This window comes from Oncorhynchus mykiss, chromosome 18 (genome assembly GCF_013265735.2).
Source record: "Oncorhynchus mykiss isolate Arlee chromosome 18, USDA_OmykA_1.1, whole genome shotgun sequence".
In the NCBI taxonomy this organism is placed as follows: domain Eukaryota; kingdom Metazoa; phylum Chordata; class Actinopteri; order Salmoniformes; family Salmonidae; genus Oncorhynchus; species Oncorhynchus mykiss.
In genome coordinates, this window is record NC_048582.1 from 42,992,327 (window position 1) to 43,007,730 (window position 15,404).

At 42.0% G+C, this 15,404-nt stretch overlaps 1 protein-coding gene and 2 gene segments (V, D, J or C); 1 reads left to right on the forward strand and 2 right to left on the reverse strand.

Annotated features, from left to right (window-relative positions):
- Positions 1-15,404, reverse strand: part of LOC110496328 — a 48,910-nt gene that overhangs the window by 16,343 nt on the left and 17,163 nt on the right.
- On the reverse strand, positions 3,125-13,175 carry LOC110496326. Its single transcript, XM_036952898.1, has 3 exons — positions 10,947-13,175; positions 9,866-10,849; positions 3,125-7,522 (listed from the first exon to the last, which is right to left on the reverse strand). The coding sequence occupies exon 1, from the start codon at positions 11,880-11,882 to the stop codon at positions 10,947-10,949; it is 936 nt and encodes a 311-aa protein (XP_036808793.1). The 5' UTR covers positions 11,883-13,175; the 3' UTR covers positions 3,125-7,522; positions 9,866-10,849.
- LOC110496323 lies at positions 4,370-4,968 on the forward strand. The segment is given in 2 exon segments: positions 4,370-4,456; positions 4,649-4,968. Coding segments are annotated over 2 exon segments (372 nt in total).

Below are 15,404 nucleotides of genomic sequence, written 5' to 3' on the forward strand. Positions count from 1 at the left end.
AGACGATTTACGAGACAGGGTCTTTGAAACAAAACTAATTGCTCGAGGTCCAAAGAAAAGGTCAATTCCGCTATTCACACAAATTGTGACTCATGATCATGCATAGTATTTATTTAATTGTGAATGTTAGTTTCTGGTCTCATATGATCATCGATGCATCTATACAGTATGCAAGGTCAGAAATGTCCTTGTCCCAACACGCTCTAGCGACTCCTTGTAGTGGGCCAGGAGCCTGCAAGCTGACCCTGGTCGCCAGCTGGAAGGTGTTTCCTCCAACACATTGGTACGGCTGGCTTCCGGCTTAAGTGAGCAGTGTGTCAAGACGCAGTGTGGCTTGACAGGGGGGTGTTTTGGAGGAAGCATGTCTCTCGACATACGCTTCTCCCGAGTCCGTAGAGGAGTTGTAGCGATGGGAAAAGACGAACCACAAATTGGGGAGAAAAATTGGTAAATGTGCAACAAAAAACTCCCACAGTTCATCAGGAGGAATCTGACCAGAGGCAGTTAACCCACACCTTTCACTTACTATCAATGTATGACATGAGCTCAAGAGAAGAGAAACTCAAGCAGACTTTTCTAGTGAAGAAACTGTTAACAGTATCCATTATTTTCGAGAAACAAAGAATTAGATGTCTAAAGTCTACTGTCTTCTAGATAGCTCTTAGATCTCTTATTTTTCGTCAACCATGGAACACCTGAACTCCTCCAACACCTCCAGCATGGGCCCAACCTTCCCAGATGTAGGCCCCCTGTTTTCGAAAATCGTCCTGGGGCTGTGCGCTGGGCCTCCCTGGTAACACGCAATTGAAGTCAGAAGTTTACATACACCTTAGCCAAATACATTTAAACACCTTTTTTTCCCACAATTCCTGACATTTAATCCTAGTAAATATTCCCTGTTTTATGTAAATTAGGATCACCACTTTATTTTAAGAATGTGAAATGTCAATAGGAGAGAGAATGATTTATTTCAGCTTACATTCATTTAATCACATTCCCAGTGGGTCAGAAGTTTACATACACTCAATTAGTATTTGGTAGCATTGCCATTAAATTGTTTAACTTGGGTCAAACGTGTCAGGTAGCCTTCCACAAGCTTCCCACAATAAGTTGGGTGAATTTTGGCCCATTCCTCCTGGCAGAGCTGGTGTAACTGAGTCAGGTTTGTAGGCCTGCTTGCTCGCACATGCTTTTACAGTTCTGCCCACAAATGTTCTATAGGATTGAGGTCAGGGCTTTGTGATGGCCACTCCAATACCTTGACTTTGTTGTCCTTAAGCCATTTTACCACAACTTTGGAAGTATGCTTGGAGTCATTGTCCATTTGGAAGACCCATTTGCGACCAAGCTTTAACTTCCTGACTGAGGTCTTGAGGAGATGTTGCTTCAATATATCCACATAATGTTCCTGCCTCATGATGCCATCTATTTTGTGAAGTGCACCAATCCCTCCTGCAGCAAAGCACCCCCACAACATGCTGTTTTTCGGCTTGCAAGCCTCCCCCTTTTTCCTCCAAACATAATGAGGGTCATTATGGCCAAACAGTTCTATTTTTGTTTCATCAGACCAGAGGACATTTCTCCAAAAAGTACCATCTTTGTCCCCATGTGTAGATGCAAATCCTAGTCTGGCTGTCTTTCTGGCGGTTTCGGAGCAGTGGCTTCTTCCTTGCTGAGAGGCCTTTCAGGTTGTCGATATATCGTTTTACTGTAGATAGTTAGTAGTTTTGTACCCATTTCCTCCAGCATCTTCACAAGGTCCTTTGCTGTTGTTCTGGGATTGACTTGCACCTTTCGCACCAAAGAACATTCATCTCTAGGAGACAGAACACGTCTCCTTCTTGAGCAGTAGGACGGCTGCATGGTCCCATGTTTTTACCTGCGTACTATTGATTGTACAGATGAACGTGGTACCTTCAGGCGTTTGGAAATTGCTCCCGAGGATGAACCAGACTTGTGGAGGTCTACAATTTATTTTCTGAGACTTTAGCTGATTTCTTTAGATTTCCCCATGACGTCATGCAAAGAGGCACCAAGTCTGAAGGTAGGCCTTGAAATACATCCACAGGTACACCTGCAATTGACTCAAATTATGTCAATTAGCATATCAGAAGCTTCTAAAGCCATGACATAATTCAGTAAATTTCCAAGCTGTTTAATGGCACAGTCAACTTAGTGTACGTAAACTTCTGACCCACTGGAAATGTAATACAGTGAATTATAAGTGAAATAATCTGTCTGTAAACAATTGTTGGAAAAATGACTTGTGTCATGCACAAAGTAGATGTCCTAACAGACTTGCCAAAACTATAGTTTGTTCACAGGACATTTGTGGAGTGATTGAAAAATGAGTTTTAATGACTCCGACCTAACTTCCGACTTAAACTTCAGCTGTTCTGGTGGTCATCCTGCGCAGCTCTTCCCAACACCCCAAATTTACCCTGTGTCTCATGCTGAACCTGGCGTCCTCCGACATCTTGTACAGATGAACCTGGTACCTGCGATACCGGTGTGGATCTACACTCTCCTGCCTGGCTGGATTCTGGACCGCCTGCAAGCTGTCTGTATAGCCTGTACTTTCCATGGATCTACAGGGTAGCCTAGATTTGTTCCTTTGGTGATCTAACCCCCATTCAAGCTTGACCTCCATTGGTCAAATCCTAAATTATATTGCTTCTCATATTTCCCATGCATGAATAAATAGATTTAGTTTTAATTAATAAATAGATGTTTTATTTCTCTTACAGTATGCTACTTCTGCTTTCGTTCAGAGGAGCTCCAACTTCCCATAATGTGTTAAATGACTTCATCACACTTGTTAAGTTGCCTCATTCTGTCAAAATCTTGACAGGTATTTTAGCATTGAGCACAATAGAAAAACACATTAGATGTATGCAACACCATTTCTGCCTAAAGAGAGCAAGAAAAACATGCATTTCATACCTTTCATGCGCAACATGGGTTCAACCATTTCCGTTTCATTCTAAGCCCCAAGAAGAAGTGAGACAACTTGCCAACACTACCAAACAAAATGTTTCTGTACCAAATTAAGGTAGAACTTCCCATATTGTAATGGATTTCCTCCCCTTCGTCTGAGGAGTAAGGATCGGACCAAAAATCAGCATGGTAAGTGTCCATATTGATTTATTCAAAAACACAACTGAACACTGGAACAAAATAATAAACGTGAAGAAACGAAACAGTCCCGCGTGGCGACTGACACGGAAGACAAACACCCACAAAAACACAGGTAGAAAAAGGCTACCTAAGAATTATTCTCAATCAGAGACAACTAACGACACCTGCCTCTGATTGAGAACCATACTAGGCTGAACACAGAAAACCAACATAGAAAAACAAACATAGACTGCCCACCCCAACTCACGCCCTGACCATACTAAACAAAGAGAAAAACAAAGGAACTAAGGTCAGAACTTGACACATATATGTCAGATGTAACACATTTGCTACATGGACAGGCAAATGTATCCCCACCCAAAGGATCATACCTTTCGGTTCAAAACAAGAAAAAGGCTAAATCCTAAATAGTGATACTGTAAACCATGTATTCAACACTATAGGCTATATTTCTATATGAATGAGAAGCCCTCAACACCTCTGATACCAGATATGACTGATTTGAGTCAGTCTTCCCTCCTCCCTCTGCCACTAATCTTTAGTCCCCAGTGTAGATGCCAAGAATGACAGTCCATGAGATCGACGTGGCACGGTAGTTTAAAACATATTTTGTGGTTACGATAGGGTAATGAAACCACGAGCTGAAGCACATCCCAGTAATGCTTGAATAGGTGCTGACTAATGGAAAGTAAACTGTATAAAAGTAATGAAATAAAGTTGCACACTACATATGCTCCTAACAATTGAATGGTTCTATAGAGTGTGTGACTTTTTTTTATACGGTTCTGGGGACCTTTAACTTAAATTAAAACACCCACTTTACCCGTCTCTCAAACTGCCTTTACACACTGTGGTGAGAGGAGAGAGACAGAGCTCCACTACTGTCCACCATGAAAAGGTTTGAAGGACATAATGTAGAGGCAGCAATTCTACTGTTAAGCTTGGTTTACCTTCTCCCGGGACTGACAACCACTGTTGAGGGACATCAAAGACTGTGTGAGCGAGTCAAACTAGGCCCCATTTAAGAAATAGTTGTTATAATGTGTGGTTTGTCTATGATTTTAGTATTCTCAGATTTGAAATACAGTAAGCATAGTTTTGGAAACTGCTGACTTATTTTATCTTTGTGTGTGTGTGCGCGCGCGCATTTGTGTAAAATATGAGACATTTGCATAGCTGTCCTGCCTCATTGCTCCACATACTTTTAAAACCCCAGTGTTGATCAGTGACTGTTCACTCCTTTCAGATCCACTGACACGCAGCACAATGATGATGTCACTGATTCTACTGCTGTGGACACTGGGGCTCCTTGTTCAGGGTGAGAGACACTTTCACCAACTTTTATTCATTATGGATTTGGATTCAGATTTACACTTCATTTGTTAATTTAACATGATAGAATTTTTAAAAACATTTTAACATTTAGCTTGATATGCTATGCTTTACAATATCATTGTTGTTTTGATAATCTTACAAATCAGCCTTTCTTGAATTTTGTTTTATTTTTCAGAATCATCAGCAGATATCATTCTGACTCAGTCTCCTAAATCTCAGTCTGTTAGTCCAGGAGAGACTGTCTCTATCAGCTGTACAGCCAGTTCAAGTACTAGTAATAATCTCCACTGGTACCTGCAGAAACCTGGAGAAGCTCCTAAACTCCTGGTTTATTATGCTACAACCCGTCAGTCTGGGATTCCAGGTCGTTTCAGTGGGAGTGGATCTGGTAGATCAAACACTCATTACACTCTGACCATCAGTGGAGTCCAGGCTGAAGATGCAGGAGATTACTACTGTCAGCAGAGTAACAGCGTTCCATTCACACAGTGTTAGAGCGTCGTACAAAAACCTCCCTCAGCTAAAGAGGAACTGCTCTGTCTCATTAGCTGCAGAGCTTCGGAGTCTCCCATATTCTAATAACAAATTCTTTGAAATATGACACGACAATACAATAATGTAATTGGTTAGACTGTCTACGGACTATGATAATGTACATATCTCTCAATATATTCTGCAAAAATGTTAAATCATTGTTAACATACTGGGACCACTAAGGGTATCGAGTTGTAGAAAATGCATTATTTTGAAGGACATGTTGAACAAAATGTAGAATAGGTTTTGATTTTTTTTAAGCTTTGATTTAAATTCATAGCTATATAAAGACCTGAGAGTGAAGTCCCCAACTTGAACGTTATGCATAGTCCAGCGTGAATTCTGGTTCCCCAGCCCTCGTCAGCCCAAGTCAGACTCACACAGCTGCCCCAGTCCAATAGGGTTTGAGGCTGGGAGATTGTGAGCTGTGGTATCGTAATATTTGCATGGGCAGGGTTACTGCAACACTCCCAGAATAGAGCAGCACAGTAGCCAGATGTTCACATGTCCCCAGAGAGTTCCAGTGAGTTTAGAACACATGACTTCAGTATTAGTAACATCATGAAGATCAATGGGTCTATAATGTCTTCAGTATTAGTAACATCATGAAGAGCAGTGGATTTAGAACACATGTCTTCAGTATCAGTAACATCATGAAGACCAGTGGGTTTAGAACACATGTCTTCAGTATTAGTAACATCATGAAGACCAGTGGGTTTAGAGCACATGTCTTCAGTATCAGTAACATCATGAAGACCAGTGGGTTTAGAACACATGTCTTCAGTATTAGTAGCATCATGAAGACCAGCGGGTTTAGAACACATAGCTTCAGTATTAGTAACATCATGAAGACCAGTGGGTTTAGAGTTCATGGTTTCAGTATAAGTAACATCATGAAGACCAGTGAGTTTCTCTTAGGGGATCCAATGATACATTGGAACCCCTAAGAGAATACTTTCTAAAGCTTTAGGAAGAACATTACATCGTTGAGCCATTGAGAAGTAGAGGGGGACTGAGCAGACTTCCACTGGAGAAGAATTCCACGGTGAGCTAATAAGGATGTAAAAAGCAACATCGCCATGTTTGGGATCCAAGGAGAACAAGTCTCCTGGAATACCAAAAACAGCTATCAAGGTACATTGCTGCAGGTTCATTTTAAGCACCCCAGATAAAGTTTTAAAAAATGAATCCCAGTAATTTTGTAGTTTAAAGCATTGAATGAACATGTGACTAAGGTCATATGGTGAGACATGACATCACTCATCATTTGGATATATTTCAGACAATCTGGATTTGGAAAAATGCACTCTATGCAAAACCTTACGTTGTATGAGACCAAGATGAGCTCAAGATGCAATGGAGCGTTCCCTATCAATAGCCTCGTCCCACCACTCCTGTGTAAATTCAACACCCATTTCCCACTGCCAAGCAGATTTAGTTTTGTTGGTGGAGTGTTTGTCCAATGACAAAATACACAGATAGAACTGAGAAATGACTGCTTTCTGTCGAGGTAATAGAGTCAATATACCATCCCAGGGTTAGCAAGGGGGTGGAGCAGGGAAGCCAGAAAATTGGACACAATGCCTAATTTGAAGGTGAGATGGAGGCAAATAGTATTTAGAGGCCAGGTTGGGAAAACCAGAAAAAAATAAATGTACATATAAGTCTTGGAAGGACTTTATTACCTTTCCTCGTCCAGTGAAAGAAAGCATTATCTATTAGAGAAGCGGGGAAGAAGTGATTCCTGTCAATAGGACCCATAGTAGATGCAGAGGAGAATTTAAAATACAGTCGAAACTGGTACCAAATCTTAAGTGTGGAAAGCACTACAGGTTTGCGAGTATAGAGAGAGGGGGATGTTGGTCGAGAAAAGCAGAGTAACGCAAGAGAAGCAAAAATACAAGAATGTGCCTTTAGGTGGCACCATGAGGTATCTGGAGCATGTAACCAGAATGGCAATTTCTGAAAGCTGGCTGCCCAGTAATAGTATAAAACGCTGGGTAGTGCCAGCCCTCCACTAAACTTGAATCTCTGAAGTAAAGATCTATTCACTCTGGGTACCTTTCCTCCCCAGATAAATGTGGTAACCGCCTGATTAATTGACTTAAAAAAATAAAACACTTTGGTAAAAACAATGGGATAGATTGAAATAGAATTTGGGTAAACTGTTAATTTTTACAGCATTAATCCTTCCTATAAGTGATCGTGGTAAGCTACCCCATCTCTGAAAATCAGTTTTCATTTGTGCAAGAAGGGGAGGAATGTTTGCAGAACAAAAGAGCATATAATGAATTTCAATCCAAGGTATTTGAAACCAGAGCGGCAAACCTAAAAGAGCAAATCTATCTGCTGGAGCTGCAGCGCTGCTGGATTGACTGGGAAGCACTCACTTTTCTGGAGATTCAGGTTGTAACCGGAGAAGGAGACAAAGTTCTCCAGAATAGAAAGGATAGAAGGCAAACAGGTTACAGGGCTACTTACATAGAGTAACAAATCATCTGCATATAATGATAACCTATTGTAACGGTTTTCTGTGTGAGAAGGAGAGTCGGACCAAAATGCGGCGTGTAGATTGCGATCCATGTTTATTGTGACTATAGCAACACGAATCTAAATACAAACAGTGCAAAATAATAAACGTAATGAAAACCGAAACAGCCTAAACTGGTGCAAACTAACACTAAGGACAGGAACATCAGCACTAAGGACAATCACCCACAAACACACAGTGAAACCCAGGCTACCTAAATATGGTTCCCAATCAGAGACAATGACTAACACCTGCCTCTGATTGAGAACCATATCAGGCCGGACATAGAAATAGACAAACAAGACATCCAACATAGAATGCCCACCAACTCACGTCCTGACCAACACTAAAACAAGGAAAACACACACGAACAATGGTCAGAACGTGACAGTACCCCCCCTCCAAGGTGCGGACTCCGGACGCACAACTTAAACCTATGGGGGAGGGTGTGGGTGGGCATCTGTCCGCGGTGGCGGCTCTGGCGCTGGACGTGGACCCCACTCCATAACAGTTTTAGTCCACCTCCTTAGCGTCCCTAGATAGGTTACCCTCCTTAACGACCGCTCGGGACAGAGGGGCAGCTCGGGACAGAGGTAGCTCGGGACTGAGAGGAAGCCCAGGCAGGTAGTTGGATCTAGCAGATCCTGGTCGACTGGCAGATCTGGAAGAGTCTGGTCGACTGGCAGATCTGGAAGAGTCTGGTCGACTGGCAGATCTGGAAGAGTCTGGTCGACTGGCAGATCTGGAAGAGTCTGGTCGACTGGCAGATCTGGAAGAGTCTGGTCGACTGGCTGCTCTGGCTGCTCCATGCTGACTGGCTGCTCCATGCTGACTGGCTGCTCCATGCTGACTGGCAGCTCTGGCTGCTCCATGCTGACTGGCTGCTCCATGCTGACTGGCAGCTCTGGCTGCTCCATGCTGACTGGCAGCTCCGGCTGCTCCATGCTGACTGGCTGCTCCATGCTGACTGGCTGCTCCGGCTGCTCCATGCTGACTGGCTGCTCCTTGCAGACTGGCAGCTCCTTGCAGACTGGCAGCTCTATGCAGACTGGCAGCTCTATGCAGACTGGCAGTTCTGAACAGGCGGGAGACTCCGGCAGCGCTGTAGAGAAGGAAGGCTCTAACAGCGCTAAACAGGCGGGAGACTCCGACAGCGCTGGACAGGCGAGGCGCACTGTAGGCCTGATGCGTGGTGCTGGCACTGGTGGTACTGGGCCGAGAACACGCACAGGAAGCCTGGTGCGGGGAGTTGCTACCGGAGGGCTGGGGTGTGGAGGTGGCACAGGATGGGTTAGACCGTGAAGGCGTACTGGAGATCTTGAGAGCGGTGCTGGCACAGGACGTGCAAGGCTAGGGAGGTGCACAGGAGGCCTGGTACGTGAGACTGGCACCATCTTCACCAGCCGACTAACACGCACCTCAGGACGAGTATGGAGCGCTGACCCAGGTGCCATCAAATCCCCGACACGCTCCGTCGGGCGAATTCCATGTTTAAAACACCAACACAGCAACTCCCTCATTTCTCTCTCCTCCAATTTCCCCATTAACTCCTTCACAGTCTCTGTTTCGCTCACCTCCAACACCGGCTCTGGTTCTGGTCTCCTCCTTGGCTCCTCACGATAAACAGGGAGAGTTGGCTCAGGTCTGACTCCTGACTCTGCCACACTCTCCCTGAGCCCCCCCCCCAAGAAATTTTTGGGGCTGACTCTGGGGCCTCCGTCCGCGGCGCCTTGCTTGCTTCGCAAACTCCATTCTCCTATATCCTTCAGCGCACTGCTCCATCGAATCCCAGGCGGGCTCCGGTACTCTCCCTGGGTCGACCGCCCACCTGTCTATCTCCTCCCAAGAAGTATAGTCCATACTGTACTCCACTTTGGGCTGTTCCTGCCTGTTGACACGCTGCTTGGTCCCTTTGTGGTGGGTGATTCTGTAACGGTTTTCTTTATGAGAAGGAGAGTCGGACCAAAATGCGGCGTGTAGATTGCGATCCATGTTTATTGTGACTATAGCAACACGAATCTAAATACAAACAGTGCAAAATAATAAACGTAATGAAAACCGAAACAGCCTAAACTGGTGCAAACTAACACTAAGGACAGGAACATCAGCACTAAGGACAATCACCCACAAACACAGTGAAACCCAGGCTACCTAAATATGGTTCCCAATCAGAGACAATGACTAACACCTGCCTCTGATTGAGAACCATATCAGGCCGGACATAGAAATAGACAAACAAGACATCCAACATAGAATGCCCACCAATTCACGTCCTGACCAACACTAAAACCAGGAAAACACACACGAACGATGGTCAGAACGTGACACCTATGTTCAACTCCTTCCCGTGTTACACCTTGGAAAATTGGAAGATGTCCGTAAAGCTACTGAAAGGGTCTCAATGGCGACGGTAAATATTAAAGGGGACAGTGGGCAAAATGTTCCAGAGCAAAATCATCAGAACGGGTGTCATTGGTACAGACACTGGCCTGGGGAGATGTATACAAGAAACGGATCCATGAGAAAAAAATTTCCCCAAATTCAATTTTTTTTTTAAGAACAGCAAATAGCTATTCCCTTTCAATTCTGTCGAATGGACGTCTAGGGAGATTACCACCTCAGGGGAGTTGGAGAATTGTTTAGAATAAATCATGTTAAACAGTGTCCGAATGTTAAAAAATGAATATCTGTCCTTTATAAAGATGGTTTGTTCCTGTGATATGAGTCCTGGTAAGACTACTTCCAGACTGGAGTCGGAGCCATTACCATTACCGACTGGAGTCGACACCATTACCATTACCGACTGGAGTCGACGCCATTACCATTCACGTTTGCCATCGCGGTTGAAACTTCAGTCACAGGTCTTCTGCTCCTCAAGTCGTGTGACATTTACGTCAAAAAAGGTAATTTACGAACTCACCAATCAAATCTGATATGTAAGAAAGTAGAATGCAAAGTACAAATTTGGCAAAATGAACGCCTTGTCTATGAGATTCTTCTCCATTCACATGCTAAACCGGAATGTCGATTTTTCGAACAAATATTACGTCAATAGAATAAAAGTATCAATGGATTATCTCACACAAAAATATTTCACACTTTACAGAAAACTTACAAGAATAATGAAAATTAATCATTTTGTTTAACTATACATAAATTGTACGTTGAGCAGAGGATCCAATGAATGGATGGCCCAACTATGTAATGGTACATTTAGTTTGACATTAGCACTATAAACATGTCTTAATAATTACTCATTATGCAGGCTTAACTCTCAGCTCTTCCTGTGGTGGTTACTGACAGGATACACCCCTGTAGAAGACAGGAAAGCAGAACAAAATGCAGGTTAACCATATGTTTGCCAATCACAGAGGCATTGGAGAAGACATTAAATGCAATATTTACTCACTTATTCATGAACCAGATTGGCGAAGTTATTCTTCAGCTTTTCTTGCTCTTTCATATCTGTCAGTGTCTTGACTCTCTCGGGGTTGTGATTCCTTTGCGCTTTTTCAATCAGGAGGTCAAGGTATTTGGCTGCGCTCATTGGATTTGGTCTCAGAGCGATCTGATCCAGTTTTTGAACAATGCTGTTTATTTTAACAATTAAGATTAAGCTGGCAATGAGTTGCAGGTGAAGTTCATTCATAAAGATGATGAGGAACATCTTTGCTGTCAGCGATTGACCTTCCAATTCTTCATACTTTCTCTTTAGGTCTAGGTACGTTGATTCACCTTCTTCTGTTTTAAAGACATAAATTAACTTCTCTTTACAATGATCGTTCCAGCTGCATTTCTTTATGCAGACGGTGCATCTGTCTTGCTGCATGCGTGTACACCCAAAATATTCTGTGCAAGGGTGATGGCAAGTTTCCCTGCAAGAATTACAATTTGTTGCCTTCTTGTTTACGGCACATTTCTCCTTCACACTTACATCTAAAAGAATGGAGAAGTTTCTGTTGGCTTCCATGTCCTCTTCATGTTCTTCTAATTGGTCGCTGACCCTCCTCAGTGCTTCTGCTCGCTGCATTGCAACTTGTAGCTGCTTTGTTAATGTCTGGATTTCCATTTCCAGTTGTTTGTGTTTCTCTAAAACTTGACGTGTTAATACCAAGCTTTTTGCTTCCATTGTACATAGTGATTCAAAAAACATGGCCATGTTTTTCATGCTCATTTTCCAAGATGATTGACACACCTCATCATTTTCCTCCTCCTCCTCCTCTTCATCCTCTTCATCGTTTTGTTCTTCATCATCTTCATCCATTTGTAAACCAGCAAACACATTGTTGAATTTGAAGTAAACAGGGGTACCAAGTTCATTTCTGACACATGGAACTTCTGCCATTACCAGTGCTTGAAGGACTAAAGGCTCCCCACTATCTGCAAAAGTACTGAGTGCCACAATGTTATTTTCTATGTCCTTTCCAAAAATTGAGAGGACAGAATCAAAAATGTACCGCTGTGTAGGTGTGAGGCGCACTTGTGCAGCTTTTACAACAAAGCACACTGCATCAATGTGGTGGACTCCTTTTGGAGATTGAAACAGCTCCTATAGATTTTTTTGTGATGAGTTTGTCTTGCTCTATTCCGCTTGTGTCACCAAATCCTGGAGTGTCGATGATGGTTAAAGAAAATGGAATGTGATCACCTTCGTGACCAAAGATCTCATACACAGTGATGGCAGTTGTTTGTGAACTAGTTTGACTTTGACTCTCATCAGCAATGATTTCAAATCTGTATTTATCCTCCCAATCAACGCCAAGGATGTAGTTCACCATCACATTGATGAGGGTTGATTTCCCTGCTCCTGTTTCTCCCATCATCAATATCGTTCGGTTCATTTTGCTCGGGTCCTTTTTTACCAAAAGTCCATCGCCTGATATTTTCACTGTCATGCAGAATCTCTTTCTCTGTCATTAGCAGATACTTTGTTGGAGGTCCTGGACTGGTTTGTTTACAATCTTTGATAATGTCAGCATGCAGAAGCTTGGATCTGGGTGTATATTCTGAACTCATTGCGCTTGCTGATTGCCTGTAAAAAAAAATATATATATACAAATATAAATTAAACATGAAATACCAGGGCAAAAATGGTATGTAGTAGGCCTACACATATTTAATACAGAACACACTATATTGCGCTTATGGTAGAGCTGTGTTTTATACTTCCTGGTATTGCATCCTAAAAATTTGAATGCTAATTAAGGATTTAACTACATTTAGGGATTGTGGGACGCCTTCTACATTAATCTTGATTCGTATAATCTTTTTTCTAAAAGTACAAATTAAACCCTGAGTATTTTGAGTAAAACAACAGTGCTATCTGATATTCAAGAAACATCCGAGAATCACTACCAAAGCTGTTAAATATGCAAATAGAAAAAGTTTCAATTCCTGTTGGTGTATGGTGACCCCTGTTATGTCCTTATCTTTTCTAATTATCTCTGCTAGCATGATGACTCATGGAAAATAAGAGTGGGGAGAGTGGTCAGCCTTGTTTAGTCCCTATCTGAAATCGGAATGGTTCAGAAGTGCTTGCGGTGCTTATATTGTTTTAAGCAATTCTAAAGGAAAAGTAAATTATTAAAATAAAGTAAAATTATAAAGTAAAATTTTAAATTAATATAAAGTAAAATGATTTCAATCCCCACTGGGCTTGACAACCTAAAAGTGCTTTCGTCGCGTTAAGAAAATGGGATCCAGATCGATCGCTGTAGACCTCAGCAAAATGTAGTGTAAAAGCATTCTTAATTTTCCTGGACTGTTAGGCTGTCCATTAGACCTTCCAAACAGGTGGTCCCCTGCGATTAGATGCAGACACTTGCGAGGCATTATCAGTCAAACTTCACTTGCAATATGCAAGATGCTCATATGCAAATTAGATATGTTGGTTGAAAATAAAACCATTTTTAATAGAACATAGTCATGACATACCTGGACTGATGCATTGCTATACATGTGAAAACAAAAAAAGACAACATTCCATGATGTGGATAGATGTGGATGTAATCCACCCGGATCTTAGGCTGCATTTACACTGACAGCCCAATTCTGATATTTTTTCCACTAATTGATCTTTTGACCAATCACATCAGATCTTTCCATCAGATATTTTTCAGAGCTGATCTGATTGTTCAATAGACCAATTAGTGAAAAAAAAGATTGTGCTGCCTTTGTAACCGCAGCCTTGGTGATCTAATTTGAAATCACTTCAAATTCTATTTTAAGTTTACTAAAATTGTTTGTGTAATAACAGTGCTGATTCTAAAGCCTGTCTTCACAAGACACCTCAACAGTGATGTTCCATTACAGTGCCTTTAATTGTTATGCATGTTCTCAATACAAATTGAAATGAAATGAAATGAAAACAACTGGTTAAAAAAACACCTACTGAAACAAAACATACAATGACCATTACATTGCAATGTCTCCCCATCACCACTGCTCTACATTCTGTTTGACTGTTAAATATAAAGTAAAAAGTATTGCACAATCAACATTACTACTACAGTATAGTACTACAGTATAGGAACCAACTTAATAGTTTCAAGATACATTTTGTGACTTAGTATCTAACTAACTAATGATGTTTGATACACAAATCATTGTCAACTGTTAACCTATTGTTGCAGTCCAATATGCTCCTATTGGATATTTTCATTATGAGCATAATCACATAATCACGTTGCAGTAAAGATGTCCCTCGACATAGTGCATCTTGTAAATATGTTGAGTTGCACACACGTTTGCCCTCAGAACAGCTTCAAATCGTCGGGGCATGGACTCTACAAGGTGTCAAAAGTGTTCCACAGGGATGCTGGCCCATGCAGACTCCAATGCTTCCCACAGTTATGTCAAGTTGGATGGGTGTCCTTTGCGTGGTGGACCATTCTTGATACACACTGCTGAGCATGAAAAACTAAGCAGCGTTGCAGTGTCAGTGTTGCAGTGTCAGCGTTGCAGTTCTTGACACACTAAAATCAGTGCGCTTTGCACCTACTACCATACCCCATTAAAAAACACTTAAATGTTTTTGTCTTGCCATTCACTCAATTGTCTCAAGGCTGAAATATCCTTCTTTAACCTGTCTCCTCCCATTCATCTACACTGATTGAAGTGGGTTTAACAGGTTACATCAATAAGGGATCACAGCTGAATTCCCCTGGTCAGGTAATGTCATGTGAAGAGCAGATGTTCCTAATGTTTTGTGCACTCAGTGTCTATGTCAGCTTTTGTTTGAGGACCTCTTCTGTCAAAAAATACTTTTGAATTGGTTCTCTATCATGATGGCCTGACAACAGACAATGTGCTGGGCCAGATGATTCCATCAATCCTTACACAATCTTACTGGTTTGTATAGCTAATCATGCGATGTACATCCTTTCATTTTTTTAAGAACCCATCCCGTTCCTTGTTCAAGTTTTTCCTTGGTCATTGAAGATATCAGCAGAGCTTTTGCCTTCATTTCCTGAAGTTTCTTTACCCTGTTGCTATTTTCTGTTTCTCTATGAATCAGAAGATCAATGTATTCCTCTGCTGTCAATGGATTGGGCCTTAGTGCAATCTCCTCCAGCCTTGCCACACATTTGTATGAAGTCTCAAGCAGTTTGTTTCCTTTGTCTTCTGATTCTTGTATCTCAGACTGAATCTTTTCCTCCACATCCTCCGCTGTGATATTTCCACCTAGTCCCTGTCCATACTCAACTTTTATATTATTGTATGTTTTCTTCACTACTTTTGGAGTCATCTGGTATACCACCTTTTCTTTGACATGATCTTTCCAGGAACATGTTCCAGGGCAAATTTTACACTGGCGGTTTCTCATGGCTTCACAAAGAAATAACAGCTTCTGTGGGGCTAACGGACA